This window comes from Podarcis filfolensis (genome assembly GCF_964270895.1).
Source record: "Podarcis filfolensis genome assembly, chromosome: 7".
Lineage (NCBI taxonomy): Eukaryota > Metazoa > Chordata > Lepidosauria > Squamata > Lacertidae > Podarcis > Podarcis filfolensis.
In genome coordinates, this window is record NC_139603.1 from 12821992 (window position 1) to 12841240 (window position 19249).

Sequence of the window (19249 nt, forward strand, 5' to 3'; positions counted from 1 at the left end):
CGAGGTCCTGCAGCCAATTGGAAGTCACACCTTGGTTTCCGAATGTTTTAGAAGTCGAACAGACTTCCGGAACGGATTCCGTTCAACTTCTGAGGTACAAGTGTGTGTGTGTGTGTAGGTTGATTTGAGAGCTCAGCTTGATTTGGGAATAGTTCCCTGCTATAAGACTGACTGATTAACTGACTGACTTATTTATAGAGAAATTTCTATCTCACACTTCGAGGCCCCATACAAGTCTAGGCTTGTCCTAACCAACACACAAGCAGTGCCTGGAGTAAAACAAAGGTCAACAAAAATGACCACCTTGACTTTTAGAAATTGAGAAAGACGGAACCATATTCCTAACACTCAAAATGTCTACAAATCGGATACGCCACTGCCAGCCCCAAACTTGGTGAGGGGTACGGAGCTAACTTTGACCATGTAGCACTCTGAAGGTTCTGAGTTCCCCCCCAAGTACAGTTATGGGGTTGGGAGGGAGTGTGCGTCTTGACTTACGGCGTCAGTGCTTTTCTGGGCTCCTGCGCAACGGTCAGATAAATCATGCTTGAATTTGGGATCTCAGAAATCTTCTCTATTGTTTTGTCTCCACTAAAAGGTGGTAACTCGTGTTGGGGCTACTGCTCACGGTGGCAGAACATGCAACACATGACCCTTACTAACCTTAGGCACCATGAGCTAAGTGTCAAGCAGAAATAAAGCACTTATTTCCACAAAAAGAGCTGAGAAGAAAGGGAGGAAACCAAGACTCAATGAATACTACATGAAATATTATCAGTCCCCTTTCCTGAGCTATCGTTCAGTTTCTGCTTCTTCATATTTGTTATATTTATCACGGATTTCTCTTGTCTCAGGCCTTTGGCTATTAACACAATCTATGTCCTTTTAAATTGTCTGTGTGGCACTGGTGTTACTGGTTTTGTTACTTTGTTGTGCATTATTGAGTTTTTATATTATAAACCACCCTGCCACCCTGTTATTCTCAGGTGAATGGCAGTAGTAGTAGTAGTAGTAGTAGTAATAATAATAATAATAATAATAATAATAATAATAATAATAATTACAACTGAAGGCTTGCCCAGACTGAAACAAACTTCTCTACCTTTTCATATGTCATAGTCCAACATTTTTTCAGTTTTTAGGGGAAAGGGAGGGGGCTCCCTTTTTTTTTGCATCCCCCCTTTCAAAAAAGGAGCTTCATGTCTGTAATCAGAATAATTATCCTCATAACTCAGATTTGGAATTTTCCTCAGGCTACTTATGGCTAAGATGAGACTCAAACCAGATATTTCCAAGTTTGAAAAGTATTATACAGCGCTAAATGTATTCCTATGAGCACAATAATACAACTATATAAGCAGCATTCACATTTATTTTTTGTTGGGATGCGTCAAAGGGGGAGGGTGCTGTTTTGAGCCCAGCAAGTGGGTTTTTCAAGCAAATCTGGGCCGCGGCGATAGGACAGAGTTAAAACCCTTTTTTTGCATTCTGCGATTTCACACCGCTAAACCAAACAGAGCTGGGAGGCAGAACACATCCTTTTAAGTAGTCAGTTGCTTAGGGATTGTGGGCGAAAAGACTGCTCCATGATAATCCCAACAGCTTTTAAAGTGTTTAAACTTGAAAGAATGTCACAGACGTAGTCTATTTAACAGCCGCAAACCATTAAAGCACGTTGCGTGCTGCTCTTTGGAAAGCTACCTAGCGACATATGGGGCCGTAGAAAGCTCATTTCAATGTTTAGGGTCCGATTCTTTCACCAACTGGCTTTCAGTTCCCGCTCTTCCACAGATTTAGAAACTAGCTGGTTTTGAAATGCCGTAACAGCTTCAGGCACACGCGGGTGGCGATGTGGTCTAAACCACTGAACCTTGCTGATGAGAAGGTTGGCGGTTCGAATCCCCGCAACAGGGTGAGCTCCCATTGTTCTGTCCCAGCTCCTGCCAACCTAGTAGTTCAAAAGCATGCCAGTGCAAGTAGATAAATGGGTACTGCTGTGGTGGGAAGGTAAACAGTGTTTCTGTGAGCTCTGGTTTCCATCTCGGTGTCCCGTTGTGCCAGAAGAGGTTTAGTCATGCTGGCCACATGACCCAGAAAGCTGTCTGTGGACAAACGGCAGCTTCCTCAGCCTGAAAGCGAGATGAGTGCCGCAACCCCATAGTCACCTTTGACTGGACTTAACCATCCAGGGGTCCTTAACCCTTTAAAAAAAACAACCAGTAAGGTAAACCCATCAGAAACTGTTTAGGATGTCTCCCCTGGCTCTTGGATTAATAAGCCCAAGACTACAAATGAATACAGAAGAGACTGTCCTATTAACCTCTCTTAAAAAGAGAAGATTCGGAGGAATAAAGAACAGTTCATTACATTTACACGCCACTTTTCCTCTAAGGAGCTCAAGATGGTGTTTCCCCAAAGGGTTAGGCTGAGATACCCAGACTAGCCCTGGGTCACCCAGTGGTTGAGTGGGAATTCGAACCCTGGTCTCCCAGGTTCTAGTCTAAAACTCTAATGGCTACTCCAAAAGGACGTCCTCAGAGGTAGCACTATGGAGTATATATATCGGGAGAAACAAAAAATATATACCGTATTTTTCGCCCTATAGGACGCACTTTTTCCCCTCCAAAAATGAAGGGGAAATGTGTGTGCGTCCTATGGGGCGAATGCAGGCTTTCACTGAAGCCTGGAGAGCGAGAGGGGTCGGTGCGCACCGACCCCTCTCGCTCTCCAGGATTCAGGAAGCTATCTGCAAGCCTTGCAAGCCCCGCGGGAGTTCCCGTAGGGCTCCCAAGGCTTGCAAGCAGCAGCCTGCAGCCCGGAGCACAGGGCAAATGTCCGCAAGCCTTGAGTGCCCGGCGGGAGGTCCCGCCGGGCTCGCAGGCAGCAGCCTGTTCTGGGGGCTGGGGTTGGAGGAAGCTCAGGCTTCCCCCGCGCCAGCCCCGCACCTGGGGGGGGGGGGATAAATTTTTTTTCTTTATTCCCCCCCCCAAATCTAGGTGCATCCTATGGGGCGGTGTGTCCTATGGGGCGAAAAATACGGTATCCTCTTTTAAGTTAAAATTCCTGAGCAATTTTATGCAGGAGTGATCCACTGAGTATTTGGAATGCACCCCCTACCTCAAAACAAAGAAACACAAGTAATATTTGTTAGGTAAATTTAAAAACAGGACAACTCTTCTAAAGATATGAAGTTGTTTGAACTCCTTATACAGTGGAACTTCGGTTTTTGAACATTTCAGAAGTCGAACAATTGGGAACATGAACACCGAAAACCCGGAAGTAATTGCTTCCATTTTTGAACGTGCCTCGGAAGTCAAACGACTTCTGAGGCGCGTTTTTCCATTTTTTCAATGGATTCTGCCGACCGCCCATTGATCCTTGGGTTTTCGAATGGATTACGTTTCGAACAGATTATGTTTGAAAACTGAGGTTCCGATGTATACAAATTAAACACTTCTTTTATTTACATGGAAAGGAGAAAGACTTGAGAAAAACCTGGTTAAGTTTTTATTCAAAGCATCTTATATGTTATTTTGCTGCCAACACCTCATTCATGTCCTAGACTGCAAGCCCAACGCACGTTCCCATGCAGGTAAATTCAACTGACCCAACTGAGTCTGACCGCTGAGTAAAAATGGACAACATTGTGTTGCTGGTGAGCACTGAATAAATATCCATGAAATACAGATCAGGATTGAACACAAAATGCATCTCCTTACCTGACAGGTATGCAACTTTCTCCTTCAAGATTGGCAGGACTTCCATAGCTTTCATTTCATCATTTTTACGAAATCCTGAAGAAATAAATAAAATGGAGGTTATTTGGCTTTAAAATCAATATGCGTTTCCCAGAAGAGAACTGAGCTATACATATTCAACAAAGACAAAAGTTTCTGGGACTATAGCATTTCATGGTATAGCTTTTTTAATGGATTGTACCATTTCATATTACACTGCGGAGAGCGAAGAAGACTGCTTATTGTACAGTTCCTTGTGAAAAACTCTACCCTATTCAATGCAGCTGTAGTAGAACAGCAGCCCTAAAATCAGATTTTTAAAAAAACAGCTTAGTTTAAATGTCATCCACATGCAAAAAAGCATACTCTAACAACTGCAGTTATAAAATCTTAAATCTGAGTCCATTATCCTCTCACATATATTTGAGTTAAAAAGCCTGTAAGAGAACATAAACAGGTCCAAAATATGAGCAGAGAGGTCAAGCACTATAAGTATGACACAATAAGTATTGCCACGTATTTATCATTGTGCTGCAAATATTTAGGCTGCAATCCAAAAACACACTTAATAGGAGCTAAACACCAATGAAGACAGTGTGACACTCTTCAGGGTAGGCTGCAAAATTGTTATTTATTATTATAATTACATTTATTAATTCCCTTATAAATCACCTTCTCAATGCAATTTACAGGTAAGATAATTGATAACAGTTAAAACACAAGTATATTTAAAGCAAGACTAAAACCCTAGTGGTAAAATCTCTTTTCTCCAGCTGGGTAAGCTTGTCAGAACAAAATGTCTTCAACTGTTTCCAGAAAGTGCAGATAATTGATTAAAATCATTATCCAAAACAACGTGGACATTTTATTTTTCACGACAGGCACATTATACTGCCCAGTTAACCAACAGCCTTTCCTCATGCAAACTTTCGGTCCTTTAGTCTGTGAGTAAGTGATCTTGCTTAGTGTCCTTAGATACCTATAGAATGGCAAAACACAACCTCTTAATCTCACATTTACTTCCCTAAACAAACAGTGCTGGTTATGGCTGGCAGGATAAACTAAAGCTAGGGAAGGCGAGGAGAGTGCAATCCCATCGCCCTCAATCTTTTGTTGTGTGATTTGCTTTTTAAAACCTCTGCTTGCTTGTTAATTTGCTTGGTGTTAAGGTTGTACAGTTCACCTCTTTTGTAAGCTAATGTGCATGTCATGATCCTGGAAGCAGACTGCCTTTATTCAGGGAATGAAACTAAGGACTAATGGGGGCAATCCCCTGATGATGATGATGATGATGATGATGATGATGATGAATTATTTATACCCCTCCCATCTGGCTGGGCCTCCCCAGCCACTCTGGGCAGCTCCCAACGGAGTATTAAAAACACAATAAAATATCAAACATTAAAAACTTCCCTAAACAGGGCTGCCTTCAAATGTCTTCTAAAAGCCAAGTACACTGGTACCTCTAGTCGTGGACTTATTCCGTTTTGGAGTGCCATTCACACCCCAAAAAGTCCGCAACTAGAGCGCCTCTTCCGTGCATGTGTGCGGCACGACCGAGCGCTTCTGCGCATGCACGAAGCATGCAGATCGCTTCTGCACATGTGTGCGTGGCAAACCAGGAAGTAAACACTTCTGGGTTTGCCGCGTTCGTAAGCTGAAAGCCCGTAACAAGAGCGGAATGCAACTAGAGGTACCACTGTAGTTGTTTCTTTCCTTGACATCTAATTGGGAGGGCGTTCCACAGGGAGGGCGCCACTACCAAGAAGGCCCTCTGCCTGGTTCCCTGTAACCTCACTTCTCGCAGGGAGGGAACATTCAGAAGGCCCTCAGAGCTGGACCTCAGTGTCCGGGCTGAGCGATGGGGGTGGAGACGCTCCTTCAGGTATACTAGGCCGAGGTTATTTTGTTAAAATTTGGATAAAAATGTATAATTGTGTTGGAAAATTAATAAAAATTTATTTTTTTAAAAAAAAGATATACTAGGCCGAGGCTGTTTAGGGCTTTGAAAGTCAGCACCAGTACTTTGAATTGTGCTTGGAAACCTACTGGGAGCCAATGAAGATCTTTCAGGACCAGTGTTATATGATCTCGGCGGCCATATCTGCGAGGACTGCTGCTCCGTCAAAGCAACATCAAAGCTCGGCTGTCTTATAGCTGCTGGCCTGAGCCCTGCACAAGGCCTCACCTATGATGGGGAGAGTGCTTGCATAGCAACACCATCGTTCTATATCAATTCATCAATTCCAACACACATTCATTCCAAGGCACAAAAGGGAAACGGGCAACACGGCCAGATGTTCCGAATTATGCTCCTTGGTAGCTACCCATGCTGCAAGAAAATAGATTTCAACTCTTCTAGCGGCCAATTAGTACTCATGCTTGTTGGGATAATGTATGAGTTTGGAAATGCGAGAAGCGGATGGAAATTGCCGATGATTTAAAATTGATCCAATCCAGACTGACTTTGTACGAAGCTGCTGTTCACGAATAATCCTGCACCGTGTAATATCTTTTATGAGGCGTTGCCTCTCACATTCCAGGTGCCCTGAAATGGTGAGCGAAAGAGCCTGGGAGGTTCCCACATGTACACGTAAAAGGTAAAGGGACCCCTGACCATTAGGTCCAGTCGTGACCGACTCTGGGGTTGTGGTGCTCATCTCACTTTGTTGGCCGAGGGAGCCGGCGTACAGCTTCCGGGTCATGTGGCCAGCAGGACTAAGCCGCTTCTGGCGAACCAGAGCAGCACACAGAAACGCCGTTTACCTTCCCGCCAGAGCGGTACTTATTTATCTACTTGCACTTTGACGTGCTTTCAAACTGCTAGGTTGGTAGGAGAAGGGACCGAGCAACGGGAGCTCACCCTGTCGCGGGGATTCGGACCGCCAACCTTCTGATTGGCAAGCCCTAGGCTCTGTGGTTTAACCCACAGTACCTCAGGCTAAGAACAGTTTGAGGTTAAGAAAGGACCTCCAGAACGAATTAAGTTCTTAACCCGAGGTACCACTGTACCCCAGAATGACATACGTTTATGCAACACACAAAACAATTTCAGACTTTTCCGCTGGATATACTTTGAAAATCATTGGGGGGGGGGGAGACAAATGCATCATCTGCACCATCCCCTAGCCTTCAGACTTTCAACCCAACTATCTGGAGTTGGACCCAGAGAGGATGGTCAGTAGCAAACCAACGAGCTTTAAATCTACACACCTCTCTCCTCCCTACTGCAGTGTTACCTGTTAATTCCATTCCCCCTCTCAGCTTCCTTTGTTCTGGGAGGGAGCAGCTTTTCCATACTTGCATTTTTGTGGGCAATTCTTCTGACCAGCTTTTTACATTTGGTAAAAGCATGTAAGTCCCGGTCCCCATCCCCCCTTTTAAAATATATAGCTCGTTTATTCCAGATATCCAAAGAAATCAGTATCTCCCAACTCTTGAGGAATGCCTTAATAAAATACAAGAATACCCATTTATGGCCAAATTAACATGTTCTACACATGCTGAAGGGGAAAGGAGGGGGTGGTTTTGTGGATGCCCTTTCATTAAATTCCAACAATAAAATAAATATATCAACACTCCATGTCTTTTAAAAGGTTGCCTTAAAATGATTCCCTCCAGCATGGATTCCAGTCCAGGTGAGCAAGAACAATTACCAAATAAAGTAGTCCGCATTTCATTGTTGGTTATTTACCCAGAAACAAATTGTGCCCCTTTCCCCCCTCTAAGTGTGCCATGAAATTCACGCCAAGCACCAGCCATTTACAAGGTTGTTTTTTTTAAAGTAAATAACCCCAGAACATCTATAGCTGAGGTCTGAACAAGGAGGGTTTCTGAAAATTGCTGCATGCGTGTACAGATCCATAAATATCTGCATCCATCTCTACTCACACACTGGCTCGGCATCCCTCCCTCCAGCAACCTCAGCACCGCACATTAATAGAGATGATGTCATCTTTTCAAAATCAGGGCAGTCTGCAGCTCCTGCTGCCACTGCAATGCCTGCAGTATTCGCCGGATTTGCAAGAGAGCAAGGCAGCGCAGCCGAGATCCGAGCTGGGGAGCTCAGAAAGAGCTCCCTTATTTGAATCCCGCTTGCACGCAGCACACGGGAGGGAAATTATTCTCTCATTATTCCATGCCGACGCTTGAACCGTATTGATTCATGAACTGGGCTTCATGTCGTTCCTACCTGACCTAACAAAGCACAGTCGTTTATGCTTTGACAAGCCTGAATTTAACAGGGCCACAAGATTTCCGCAGGAACAATGAAACAACTAATTTGCTTCATGAGTGTGGCGAGAACTGCCCATTTTTGCAATGCTTCTTTTCTGTTTATCCTCGCAAACCACAAATGTCACAGATAACAAACTCTCTGCTATAAATAGCCAAGATAATAAACCCCACTGTAGGCAAGGAATAATACTTTTAGGCAACACACTCCCCCCCCGCCCGTAAGCGATCCAAACTTTGTTTGATCTTATTTGATACTTCGTCCCCACCCCCGTTATTATCATTTTATTATTATTTATTGAATTTATATACCGTCCTATACCCAGGGAGGGGAGGTCTCAGGGCTGTTCACAGAACAAAATCAGAATATAAAACCACAAAATATACAATCAAAATAAAAACAGCAATCCAATAGCCCCACCTCACAAAAAAAAACAACATATTTTAAAAGGGCATAGGATGTCAATCAGATCAACCAAAGGCCTGGTTAAAAGGGAATGTTTTTGCTTGGCGCCTAAAGGTGTATCATGAAGGCACCAGGCGAACTTCCCTGGGGAGAACATTCCACAGACGGGGAGCCACTGCAGAGAAGGCCCTTTCTCATGTTGCTACCCTGTGGACTTCTCAAGGAGGAGGTACACAAAGGAGGGACTCAGAAGATGATCTCAGGGTCCAGGTAGGTTCATATAGAAAGAGGAGGTCCTTGAGGTATTGCAGTCCTGAGCTGTTCAATGCATATAACCTTGAACATCACGTACATTTTTAAAAATCACAAAAAGTATTCCTTCATACACCCATATCTGTTCTCTATAAGCAATTTTAACATTCTAGTACGACATTCTTATCTACCATTAAATGCAGGTATAATAATTCCTTAAGCATCCTGCAAAAGATTTGGCTAAGAGAGCCCTACAATGCAGTGCAGCCGCTCCAGCCAGTATTTTCTAAGGCTGCATTCACATGCCAGTTTATTCCAATTTCCACATTTTATCTGCAACTACAGTGGAATATGTTTAGCACGCGTGTCTGTACTATTTGCAAACGGGTTGCTTCTGGAAGCAAGTAACAAGGAAATGAGCACTACGGTTCCAGAAGTGGCTTTTACGTCACGTGAAACCTCAAATACAATGCGGAACTTAACAGCTAGGCTGGGGAAAAGTCGTGAAAATGGAATAAACTGCCCTCTATGCTTCGTTCTACACACTGTGTCCATATTTCACAACAGTAATGTTATCGGACATAAAAGTCCAAGGAAATAATAATTCTTTTGTCCATTTGCCTTGCCATCTCAGGAGGATTTGAGCACAGGGAAGCACCTGGAGGAAGCATGGATAATCTCCTTGCCCATCACTTTACAGATGTTTTTGTTCTGCTCCCATACAATATTATAGCATATATCCTGTTTGTTTTTCACCCCTTTGGCTGGCTTCTCCTCTTTCAAGTTCTATCACCTGCAAAGCTGTCCTCCCAAGCCCAAAGTTTGGAGGAACAAAAAGAGCAGGGAAGCAGCAATCCACTCTAGGCACTAGATCAGGCATAGGCAAAGTCGGCCCTCCAGATGTTTTGGGACTACAACTCCCATCATCCCTAGCTAACAGGACCAGCGGTCAGGGATGATGGGAGTTGTAGTCCCAAAGCATCTGGTGGGCCGAGTTTGCCTATGCCTACACTAGATGGACTGGCCTCTGGTTTTGTTTTGTTTTTTAAAAACAACAACTGTGCATGGGCTTTTCCTCTACCCTCCATTTCAGGGGTCTGGCTGCTTTTTGAACTACAGTGGTACCTCTGGTTGCGAACGGGATCCGTTCCGGAGCCCCGTTCGCAACCTGAGTAGAATGCAACTCGCGTCTGCACATGCGCGGGTCACGATTCGGCGCTTCTGCGCATGATGTCATTTTGAGCGTCTGCGCAAGCGCAAGCGTGAGCGGCGAAACCTGGAAGTAACCCGTTCCATTACTTCCGGGTCGCCGCAGGACGCAACCTGAAAATGCTCAACCTGAAGCGTCTTTAACCCGAGGTATGACTGCATGCACTTTCCAAGGACTCATTTCTAAAACTTACTCATCACATCTCATGTCAAATCTCTATTTCAGAGAAGAAAGGTGCAATTGCAATTGAGAAGCTATACTTAGAATCATAGAATCATAGAATCATAGAGTTGGAAGAGACTACAAGGGCCATCGAGTCCAACCCCCTGCCAAGCAGGAAACACCATCAGAGCACTCCTGACATATGGTTGTCAAGCCTCTGCTTAAAGACCTCCAAAGAAGGAGACTCCACCACACTCCTTGGCAGCAAATTCCACTGTCAAACAGCTCTTACTGCCAGAAAGTTCTTCCTAATGTTTAGGTGGAATCTTCTTTCTTGTAGTTTGGATCCATTGCTCCGTGTCCGCTTCTCTGGAGCAGCAGAAAACCTTTCTCCCTCCTCTATGTGACATCCTTTTATATATTTGAACATGGCTATCGTATCACCCCTTAACCTCCTCTTCTCCAGGCTAAACATGCCCAGCTCCCTTAGCCGTTCCTCATAAGGCATCGTTTCCAGGCCTTTGACCATTTTGGTTGCCCTCCTCTGGACACGTTCCAGTTTGTCAGTGTCCTTCTTGAACTGTGGTGCCCAGAACTGGACACAGTACTCCAGGTGAGGTCTGACCAGAGCAGAATACAGTGGCACTATTACTTCCCTTGATCTAGATGCTATACTCCTATTGATGCAGCCCAGAATTGCATTGGCTTTTTTAGCTGCCGCGTCACACTGTTGGCTCATGTCAAGTTTGTGGTCAACCAAGACTCCTAGATCCTTTTCACATGTACTGCTCTCAAGCCAGGTGTACTTCAAGGGTGCTACACTCAACTCTCTGAAATACTAGTCACTTCCGCTGAAAGACAGATGAGCCGATGCTCAAAATGAGGATCCCCTAAGAAGCCAAGCCTGAAAAAGCAGAGAAACCATTCTGTGATGTCCAAGAACTCACAGCAGATGAACATTTATCTTCACTGTTTTAAACCAGTCAGATCCCAATCTTTCCTCTTTTATTACTGTTGATTTGCTACTACTGTTGGGTATTTTATAATTTTTTAAGATGCATTTTAGCGCTTGGATTGTCATAAGCCATTCTGAGAGGCAAACTCGCTGCCCACCTGCAAAAACCAGGATAGAAATATAGTCAATGAACTAATATTTCTGTTCCGTCAATGGAGCATTTCAGCGGCCAAACTCAAGCATACATTCCTTCACCTACATAGATGAATCTCCTGTTGTTGTTTTATGTGAATGAATGCGGCACCCATGCATGTGCAGCCACGCCAGAGCAACTAAAACTATCAGCAAAAATATTTAACCCATCTGTGGTGGTCTTCAAAGCTTTTCAGACAACTAAAAGGAAAAGGTTAAGATCTATAAAGCTATAATCTCCTTTAGGTATATGAAATCAATGCTAATCCTATGTACATTTCAAAAGTGAGCCACTAACACTGTAATTCTTCATATCCCATCAGTATGAGGGTTGCCATACATCCAGTATTTCCCAGAATTTTTTCCTTAAAAATGTTCAACAACTTTGAATTTCATTTCCCCCCAAAAGCTCCATTTTACTTCTAGAAACCTGGCAACCCTAATCAGTTCACTGTTGGGTACAAGCGTGGTTGGCGCTGTGGTCTAAACCACTGAGCCTGGTTGGCAGTTCCAATCCCCGTGACGGAGTGAGCTCCCATTGCTCGGTCCCAGCTCCTGCCAACCTAGCAGTTCGAAAGCACACCAGTGCAAGTAGACAAATAGGTAGTGCTGTGGTGGGAAGGTAAACGGCGTTTCTGTGCGCTCTGGCTTCCGTTGTGGTGTTCCGTTGCACTAGAAGTGGTTTAGTCATGCTACATGACCCGAAAAGCTGTCTGTGGACAAACGCCAGCTCCCTCGGCTTGAAAGCGAGATGAGCGCCACAACCCCATGGTCGCCTTTGACTGGACTTAACCGTCCAGGGGACCTTTACCTTTACAAGCTGCAATAATGGTATGACTAACCTAAGAAGAAGACCAGGAGAAAACTTTTAAGAACAATACTTGGGAGTTTCACCAAATATTGAATTTATTGAACCATCTATAAAAGTCATGCCCTATTTTTGTATCAGTTCACTGAGCATCTTGACAGTGATGCTCTAATGGAGGGCAGTGTCCCCACTTCACAATAAAACAAAAACACCCAAAAGAGCCTAGTGGTGACCCATCTAGTCCAGCACCCTGTTCTCACAGTGGCCACCAGATCCCCATGAGAATTATTCTATATGTTAAGTCTGCAAGCTGCGCATATTCTGTCAGCTTAAGTTGCCAATGTCCTTCTTTAGTTGGGACCTTGCTTGTTTTCCATTCTGGGCTAACAAAACATGGGCCGCAGTAATAACATACATAAATAACCTTCTTTGGCACCTGGAAATTTCAGTCTGAATTAGCCCCAATGAAAAGGACTCTGGGTTGGTGCAGTTTTTTTGGAAAAGTACTTTTAAACATTTTTTCCAATTCATTATGGATGGATTCTATGAGATCTTTGCAGGGGCTTCTTACCAACTCCAGTTAAGCACTTCCTGATTTTACTCACCACTCTGGACCTGGGACTGAACTCAGACCCCCATGTTACAACCTCCCACCTTCTCTGGTAAATGACCAACCACTCCAAAGAAGCTACATAGAGATAGCCATACAGATCACCATCCTGGGTGCTCTGTGGGTGCATTTTCAATAACATACTCTTGAGAGTAGATGGTATGGACTGGATCCGATATGCTCGGTTGAATTTGAACAATTTACCGTATTTTTCCGTGTATAACACGTCGCCGTGTATAAAACACCCCCTATTTGGGGGGACTCCAAATTAAGAAAATGGGGGGAGATTGCTCAGCATTGTTGAGCTTTTTCTTGCAGGGGGTGGCCCAGAGTTGTTGAGTTTTTTTAGGGGGGATTGCCAAAAATCGCTCACCAGCCTGACCTACACTGCCACTCATACATGTCTCAAAACCCACCTATCATCTGTCCCCGCGCCGGCAGAAGCCACCAATCGCCCACCCTATTGCCACAGCGACAGCCAATCAACACAAGACCTTGACAAAGTCACCAATAGCACACCAAATAGCCACTGACAATCCATGTATAAGAAGACCCCAAATTTTTAACATACTTTTTTATTTAAAAAGTATGTATACACGGAAAAGTACAGTAATTTAAAACTTGAAAAAGGGAAGGACAAATAACCATTGCAAATTTTCTTGGGGCACCCAAAGTCGTCTTCTGTTTGTTAACCAGCCCTAACAGAAACCAACTCTGGAATACTCATGCCAGAAAAGTCTTTTTTCCCCCAGCCTTTTTTTCCCCATCTTCATTTTTGATGGTGATGCTGGGGAAAAGGAACATTGGGGACAAGGGATTGGAAAATATGATTAATTGGATTTCTTAATCAGTTAATTTCTCTGTTAAAAAAAAGTTTTAATTTGCTTCGCTGCCTTTATTCCCCAAACTCTTTAAACAATTTCAGCTACCTAGACTCTTAGAGGACATAAAGTGGTGGTGGTGTAACTGGTGTTTGATACTACAGGCAAACTCATTCAAGAGTCACAAAAGCCACAGAACTGCAGCAACTTAGTTTGCATACAAGGAGCTATCAGTATCACACTTTGAGGATCAGGCTCAAAGTTAGTCCAGCATATTGTTAGGTTGGGTTGAAGCAGTTTTTTCTGATGACAAAAACCTTCAGGAGCCTGCATTCCTGCTGCCATATATAGTTCCATTTACTAGTACTCAGTGTGACTATTACACAACTTGTATTCAACACATAGCCACAAGCTTGACTAGAAGGAGACTAGGTGTGGCCAGCAGGGAAGAGAAAGTAGCAGTGATAGTAGGAAAGGAAGAATCAACAAGGGGGACAGGAATCTACAGTCAACGCAAGCTTTCCTAAGCAAAAAGAGAGAGATGGCAACTTGGGATGGCTGCCCTAGCTCTACACAAGAATTGGAGTCAAAGTTGGAGAGCCAAAGGGATAGGGTGGAGGAGATAACCTTTAGGCAGCTGTTAACAAGATGTCTCTTAATCAGAACTAGCCAGGTTTATATTCAGCAGCAAGGTTGAATCTGCAAAGAATCACTAGCTTCAATAGGCTGCTGGTTTGGATGAAGATTCTGTTATGGACAGAATCTTCACTTTCCATCTGACTCTGGTCTTGACTGACCCACGATATTTAAGCAGGAGCCAATGGCACAGCACATATGTGCCCATTTTACAAATGGAGCAAAATACCAAAACTTTAGGATGAAACACACATGGAAGGGTGGAGGGAAGAGGCAAGCATCTTGGCACAGTTCCTTGCATCTCCCCAGAGCTACCAAAACCAGGATTATGCAAAGTGAGGATGTAAATTTTGGAGCTGAATATGCATTATCTAAATGCATGGTGTTCTTTTTTACGTGCAATGAGGATATTGCACCATACACGCCAGGCTTCCTCAAACTTGGCCCTCCAGATGTTTTTGAGACTACAATTCCCATTATCCCTGACCACTGGTCCTGCTAGCTAGGAATCATGGGAGTTGTAGGCCAAAAACATCTGGAGGGCCAAGTTGGAGGAAGCCCAGTAAACGCAGTTCCTGCGAATCTCCTCCCCACTTTGATATCAAAGGACTGTAGTTTCTAGCAGTTGAGTATGCCGCCATATTGCCCTTTATATTATTTCTAGCTTGCTGGCTGTGCAAACCAATCAGCAATGGCCAGATCAACATTAGGAGTTTTGAAGTTGCAAACCTGCTTGCTTTAGCGAGAGGAAATGCTCAGCTTACCAGTAGCACTGGGACCACAGCATCACACTTTCCTGTTATCAGTCAATTACTGTAATCGCCACAATGTAAAGATAAGTCCACAGAACGGCCCCAAATGCAGATTAATTGCCCATTTTCCTTCCTAAGGAGCATCGCTGTTGAGAGTCAGTCACTCCAAATTCGTGATTTATACAAGAGAAAACCAAGACTAAACTGTGCCATCTGAGTGAATGATGCCATCTCAACCTCAAACAAATTAACGTAACGTAACATGCAAGTCAATCCAAACTTGGGACGCATTCCAACTCTTCTTGAGCAAAAAAAAGCCAAGGAGACCACTACTGCCAAAAGCAACAACAAAAAACCCATAAGCATAATATTTAAAATAATCCTAGCTCATCTGAAAGTCAGGATAAAAGCGTGCTTTCTCGTAATGCAGCATCTGACTAGGATGAGATCATTTGGTTCCAGATTATATAAAAGGCACACAAAATTCCAACCACTATGAAGTAGATACACAGAGCCTTTTAAATATTACCTTAGCTGGAAAACAGGTTGGTGGGCCACAGACGGATTAGAGGGAGGGTTGGGGGTGGGGAGCCGCCCACACAAAAATATAAGCCAGCCCACTCCTCAGTTTTGCAGTCAGTCCTTTTCACCGTCAAACCCCCAGAAACAACCAATGCATTTGACATTTACCAGAAAATCTTGACAATTTTTTAAAACTGTTCTCTTTCAAGCCCCTACCAGACTTTTGAGGATTGTCAGTCATCCCCTGGATAATAATCAGCAAAACAGCAGCTCCCATTTTCCAGGTGAGGAGGAGAAATCTGGATCCAGCAAACTAGATCCAGTTATAATAGTCTTAAAAGGTAAAGGGACCCCTGACCATTAGGTCCAGTCGCAAACGACTCTGGGGTTGCAGCGCTCATCTCACTTTACTGGCCAAGGGAGCCGGCGTACAACTTCCAGGTCATGTGGCCAGCATGGCAAAGCTGCTTCTGGCGAACCAGAGCAGCGCACGGAAACGCCGTTTACCTTCCCGCTGTAGCGGTACCTATTTATCTACTTGCACTCTGACGTGCTTTCAAACTGCTAGGTGGGCAGGAGCAGGGACCGAGCAATGGGAGCTCACCCCGTCACAGGGATTTGAACCGCGACCTTCTGATCGGCAAGCCCTAGGCTCTGTGGTTTAGACCACAGTGCCACCCGCATCCTAATAGTCTTAATTTCATCTAAATATGGGCAAGGGAAACAATGAGAATGGCCCCTACTCCTTCCGGTCCTCCTCTCTTGGTCAACGCCAGCTACCTTCTTCCAACAGTATGAACCAAGACAGAGTTCCTTTGAACATAAAGAGAATCAGAGTTTCTCAGTTTTCTGAGAATTTTAGAAGGCCATATCCTCTCAGCACTAGTTTTGAATTTACAGAGCAGTGAAATACCCCAAGATGTAATGGGACGCGGGTAGCGCTACCATCTAAACCACTGAGCCTCTTGGGCTTGCAGATCAGAAGATCGGCGGTTCAAATCCCCACGACGGGGTGAGCTCCTGCTGCTCTGTCCCAGCTCCTGCCAACCTAGCAGTTCGAAAGCACGCCAGTGCAAGTAGATAAATAGGTAGCGCTGCAGCAGTAAGGTAAACACCGTTTCTGTGCGTTCTGGTTTCCGTCTCGGTGTCCTGTTGCACCAGAAGCAGTTTAGTCCTGCTGGCCACATGACATGGAAAGCTGTCTGTGGACAAACACTGGCTCCCTTGGCCAGAAAGCAAGATGAGCACCACAACCCCATAGTTGCCTTTGACTGGACTTAACCGTCCAGCGGTCCTTTACCTTTTAATCTTTTCTTCTTATTTTCTTATCCCTTAGTAAACCTCTGCCGCCTTGTGGGATATCTTCAGGAGAAGATAGGGAGTAAATCCTACACAAATCCAGAGTGGAATCCCTAATACGATGCCCCCATGCCCTGTTCCGGCAACTCCTGCAGCCAAGCAGGTGCCAAACATGTTGTTCTGCTTTCCTTTGGACCACATCAGTGAGGCAGAGAGAAGGATCTTGCCATCTGGGCATCCCAGGACCTCCAGACACACTGATCAGCCTTGCGTACCATGGAAGGTCACTTCAGTACTGCCAATCTAGTGGTTTGACCTCACCCTTGGAGGCACCCTCTTAAGACAGATGGATGTCAACAACAACGAAGTACTGAAGGCACAACTAATCAGTGTTAAATGTTCCTTCACATGCTTTCTTTGTTACCATGATAAAGAGTTCCTCAATGGGTCAGATTAAGGTCCACCCAGCCCAGCAATCATTGCAAGAGTCCCGGTAGCCAGCAATCCCAAGTGGTCCACTTGAAAATGGTGAATTTTGTAGTTTGATGGTGAATTTTGGACACAATGGAGAGATAAAGGATTTTGGATTATCATAAAAGATGCAGGAGGAAATGATTAACAATAGGGGAGAGGGAAGTCCAAGAGAATCTCATTTTATGGATTTGATATTGTTTTTGTGTATATTTTTCTTTGTTTTTGGTGTTTGTTGTGTTTGTTGTTTGTTTTTGTTGAAAATTTAATAAAAATATTATTAAAAAAGAAAGAAATTGCAAACACACCAACAGGTCAAAGATTATGGGAAACTGAAGAAGTGGAGTTATAGTTCTAGGTGAAATTTTTGTGGAGAATAGTGCAAGGGACTGGGTCTTGGGTGAACAAGTTAAATCCTACTTGACGGTTAACTAAAATTTTGGAGCATCTTAAGGGGATGAAGCAGGTGTCAGACGTCCATGTTTGCTCCAACTTCAAAACACAGCAACCCAGATAATTATAAACACTACACTTCAGAAATTCATGAGTTCAAATTCTAACCCCTTTCGGGGACTATAAATGTTCTTATGTGATCCCCAGCTACATAACTGGCAATCCTTTCCCAATCATCAGGGCTGTGTGCTCTTGACATTCCACACCAAGAAGAGTGCAGTTCTGCAACAAGGAATCGTGTAAATTACTACCCTCCTAGTTTTTGTGATTTTCTTTTATACGTCTCCAAGTCCTAAGGTGGACAATAACATCTCATTCTCCAATCACTAGAAAGCTTGGTGGCCATGCCGCTCCCTGCTTAAGAAGTTTCACCAGACACTGTCCAAACAATTAAAAACTTATTTCTGTCCTAAGGGCAAAAGGAAAACATCTTGTCTTTTTTTGACTAGGGGAGGGTTGAAGCATTGTCAGATTTTTATAAACACCACCCAAAGCGGTGCAGCAATAAAACCACTAGCACGTTTGCAAAGCTAAGCAGGGTCTGGTATGGTTTCAAATTGGATGGGAGACCATGTGCTGAAATGCATGCATTGCAGAGGGTTGGGCTAGATGACCCTCAGGGCTCCCTTCCAACTGTTTGATTCTAAGTCAGTGTGCCAGCTCTGCTGGAAAAATGCCAACTCCCCATATAATGCTTTAGGAAAAACCCACCCTACTGAAAGTGGTATTGGGAACGGTTAAGAGCAATTGCAAAACTGAGTAAGAGAAGCACAATCATGTAACTGTGTTAAGGAGCCCCTCGCCCCGATTTCAATTGTAAAGAAACTCAATTTGATGCTTGAACTCTTCCCCCAATTTGCTCATTTTGCGCTAGCTCATCTTCCTTCTTATCAGTTTTTTGCTTCCCTCCGCTACGATTTGAAGAGTTTTGGTTGCTGTGCATTTGTGCACAAAGGTTTGGTGCTAAACTGCAGAATTCCTTTCAAACCACTCCTGGAAAATTAACACCCCAATATCCCTATCTCAAAAGCAGCATCTGAATCCCCATAAAAAAATGCATTAGTTAAAAGAAAAACACATTTTTATTGCAATTTTTTTTTAAAATCCATGATTTTCCTGCAGTGAGCCCATATATGACATGTTTTCAGATCCCAAGAAAAATGAGCTACACACAAAAGAAAAAAAGATGCACTTTTTATGTAGGCAACTGGTTGCTATGAGCAACCCATCTTTCTTCCCCCGCCTCACCCTAAAGCCGAGGATAAGGGCAGCATCCATTCCCCAGGCAGATGTCCCAAAGATTCCATGTTGACAGTGGCAAGTTGTGAGGACAAGGGATAGCCTTCGCCTCTCTAATAAGCGAACACAGCCCTGCTAGAATTCAGAGGCGACGCAATGCTGGAGATCATTCAAATCTCCAAAGGGAAAGGGGCAAAAATCTACCTGCCTTTTACGATAGCTCTGAAACCACTCTGGATAATGAAGCAGCACAATGCCACGGGTATCCGTGCAAAATGCAGCAACAGAACATCTACCCACAGTCAGCAGCCCTTGCAGCAGAACGGATTACATCATCGCTTTGCAGAGCTGAGCCAGTGAATACACTTAAACCAAAAGCACCCAGCCAGATGGAGCTGCTTTGCCTCTTCTGCTCCTGCAGTTATCACCTGCCTCCTCCTACCTTTAGAGCTGGAAAATGTCACAAAATTAAAAGAGAGAGAGAGAGATCC

The 19249-nt window shown here is 44.1% G+C and overlaps 1 protein-coding gene across 9 annotated transcripts in view; it reads right to left on the bottom strand.

The window, feature by feature from the left end:
* TRIO (trio Rho guanine nucleotide exchange factor) overlaps nucleotides 1-19249 on the bottom strand; it is a 268089-nt gene that overhangs the window by 198732 nt on the left and 50108 nt on the right. For 8 of the 9 annotated variants that reach the window (XR_014550935.1, XR_014550936.1, XM_083624561.1 and 5 more), the window contains exon 2: nucleotides 3720-3794. Coding sequence is in view for 7 of the 9 variants with exons in the window: in XM_083624561.1 (XP_083480687.1) it covers nucleotides 3720-3794 (75 nt within the window). In the remaining 2 variants the exon portion in view is untranslated. Of the gene's footprint in view, nucleotides 1-3719; nucleotides 3795-7628; nucleotides 7647-19249 lie in introns of those variants that run through there. The other variant, XM_083624564.1, reaches the window with a different exon arrangement.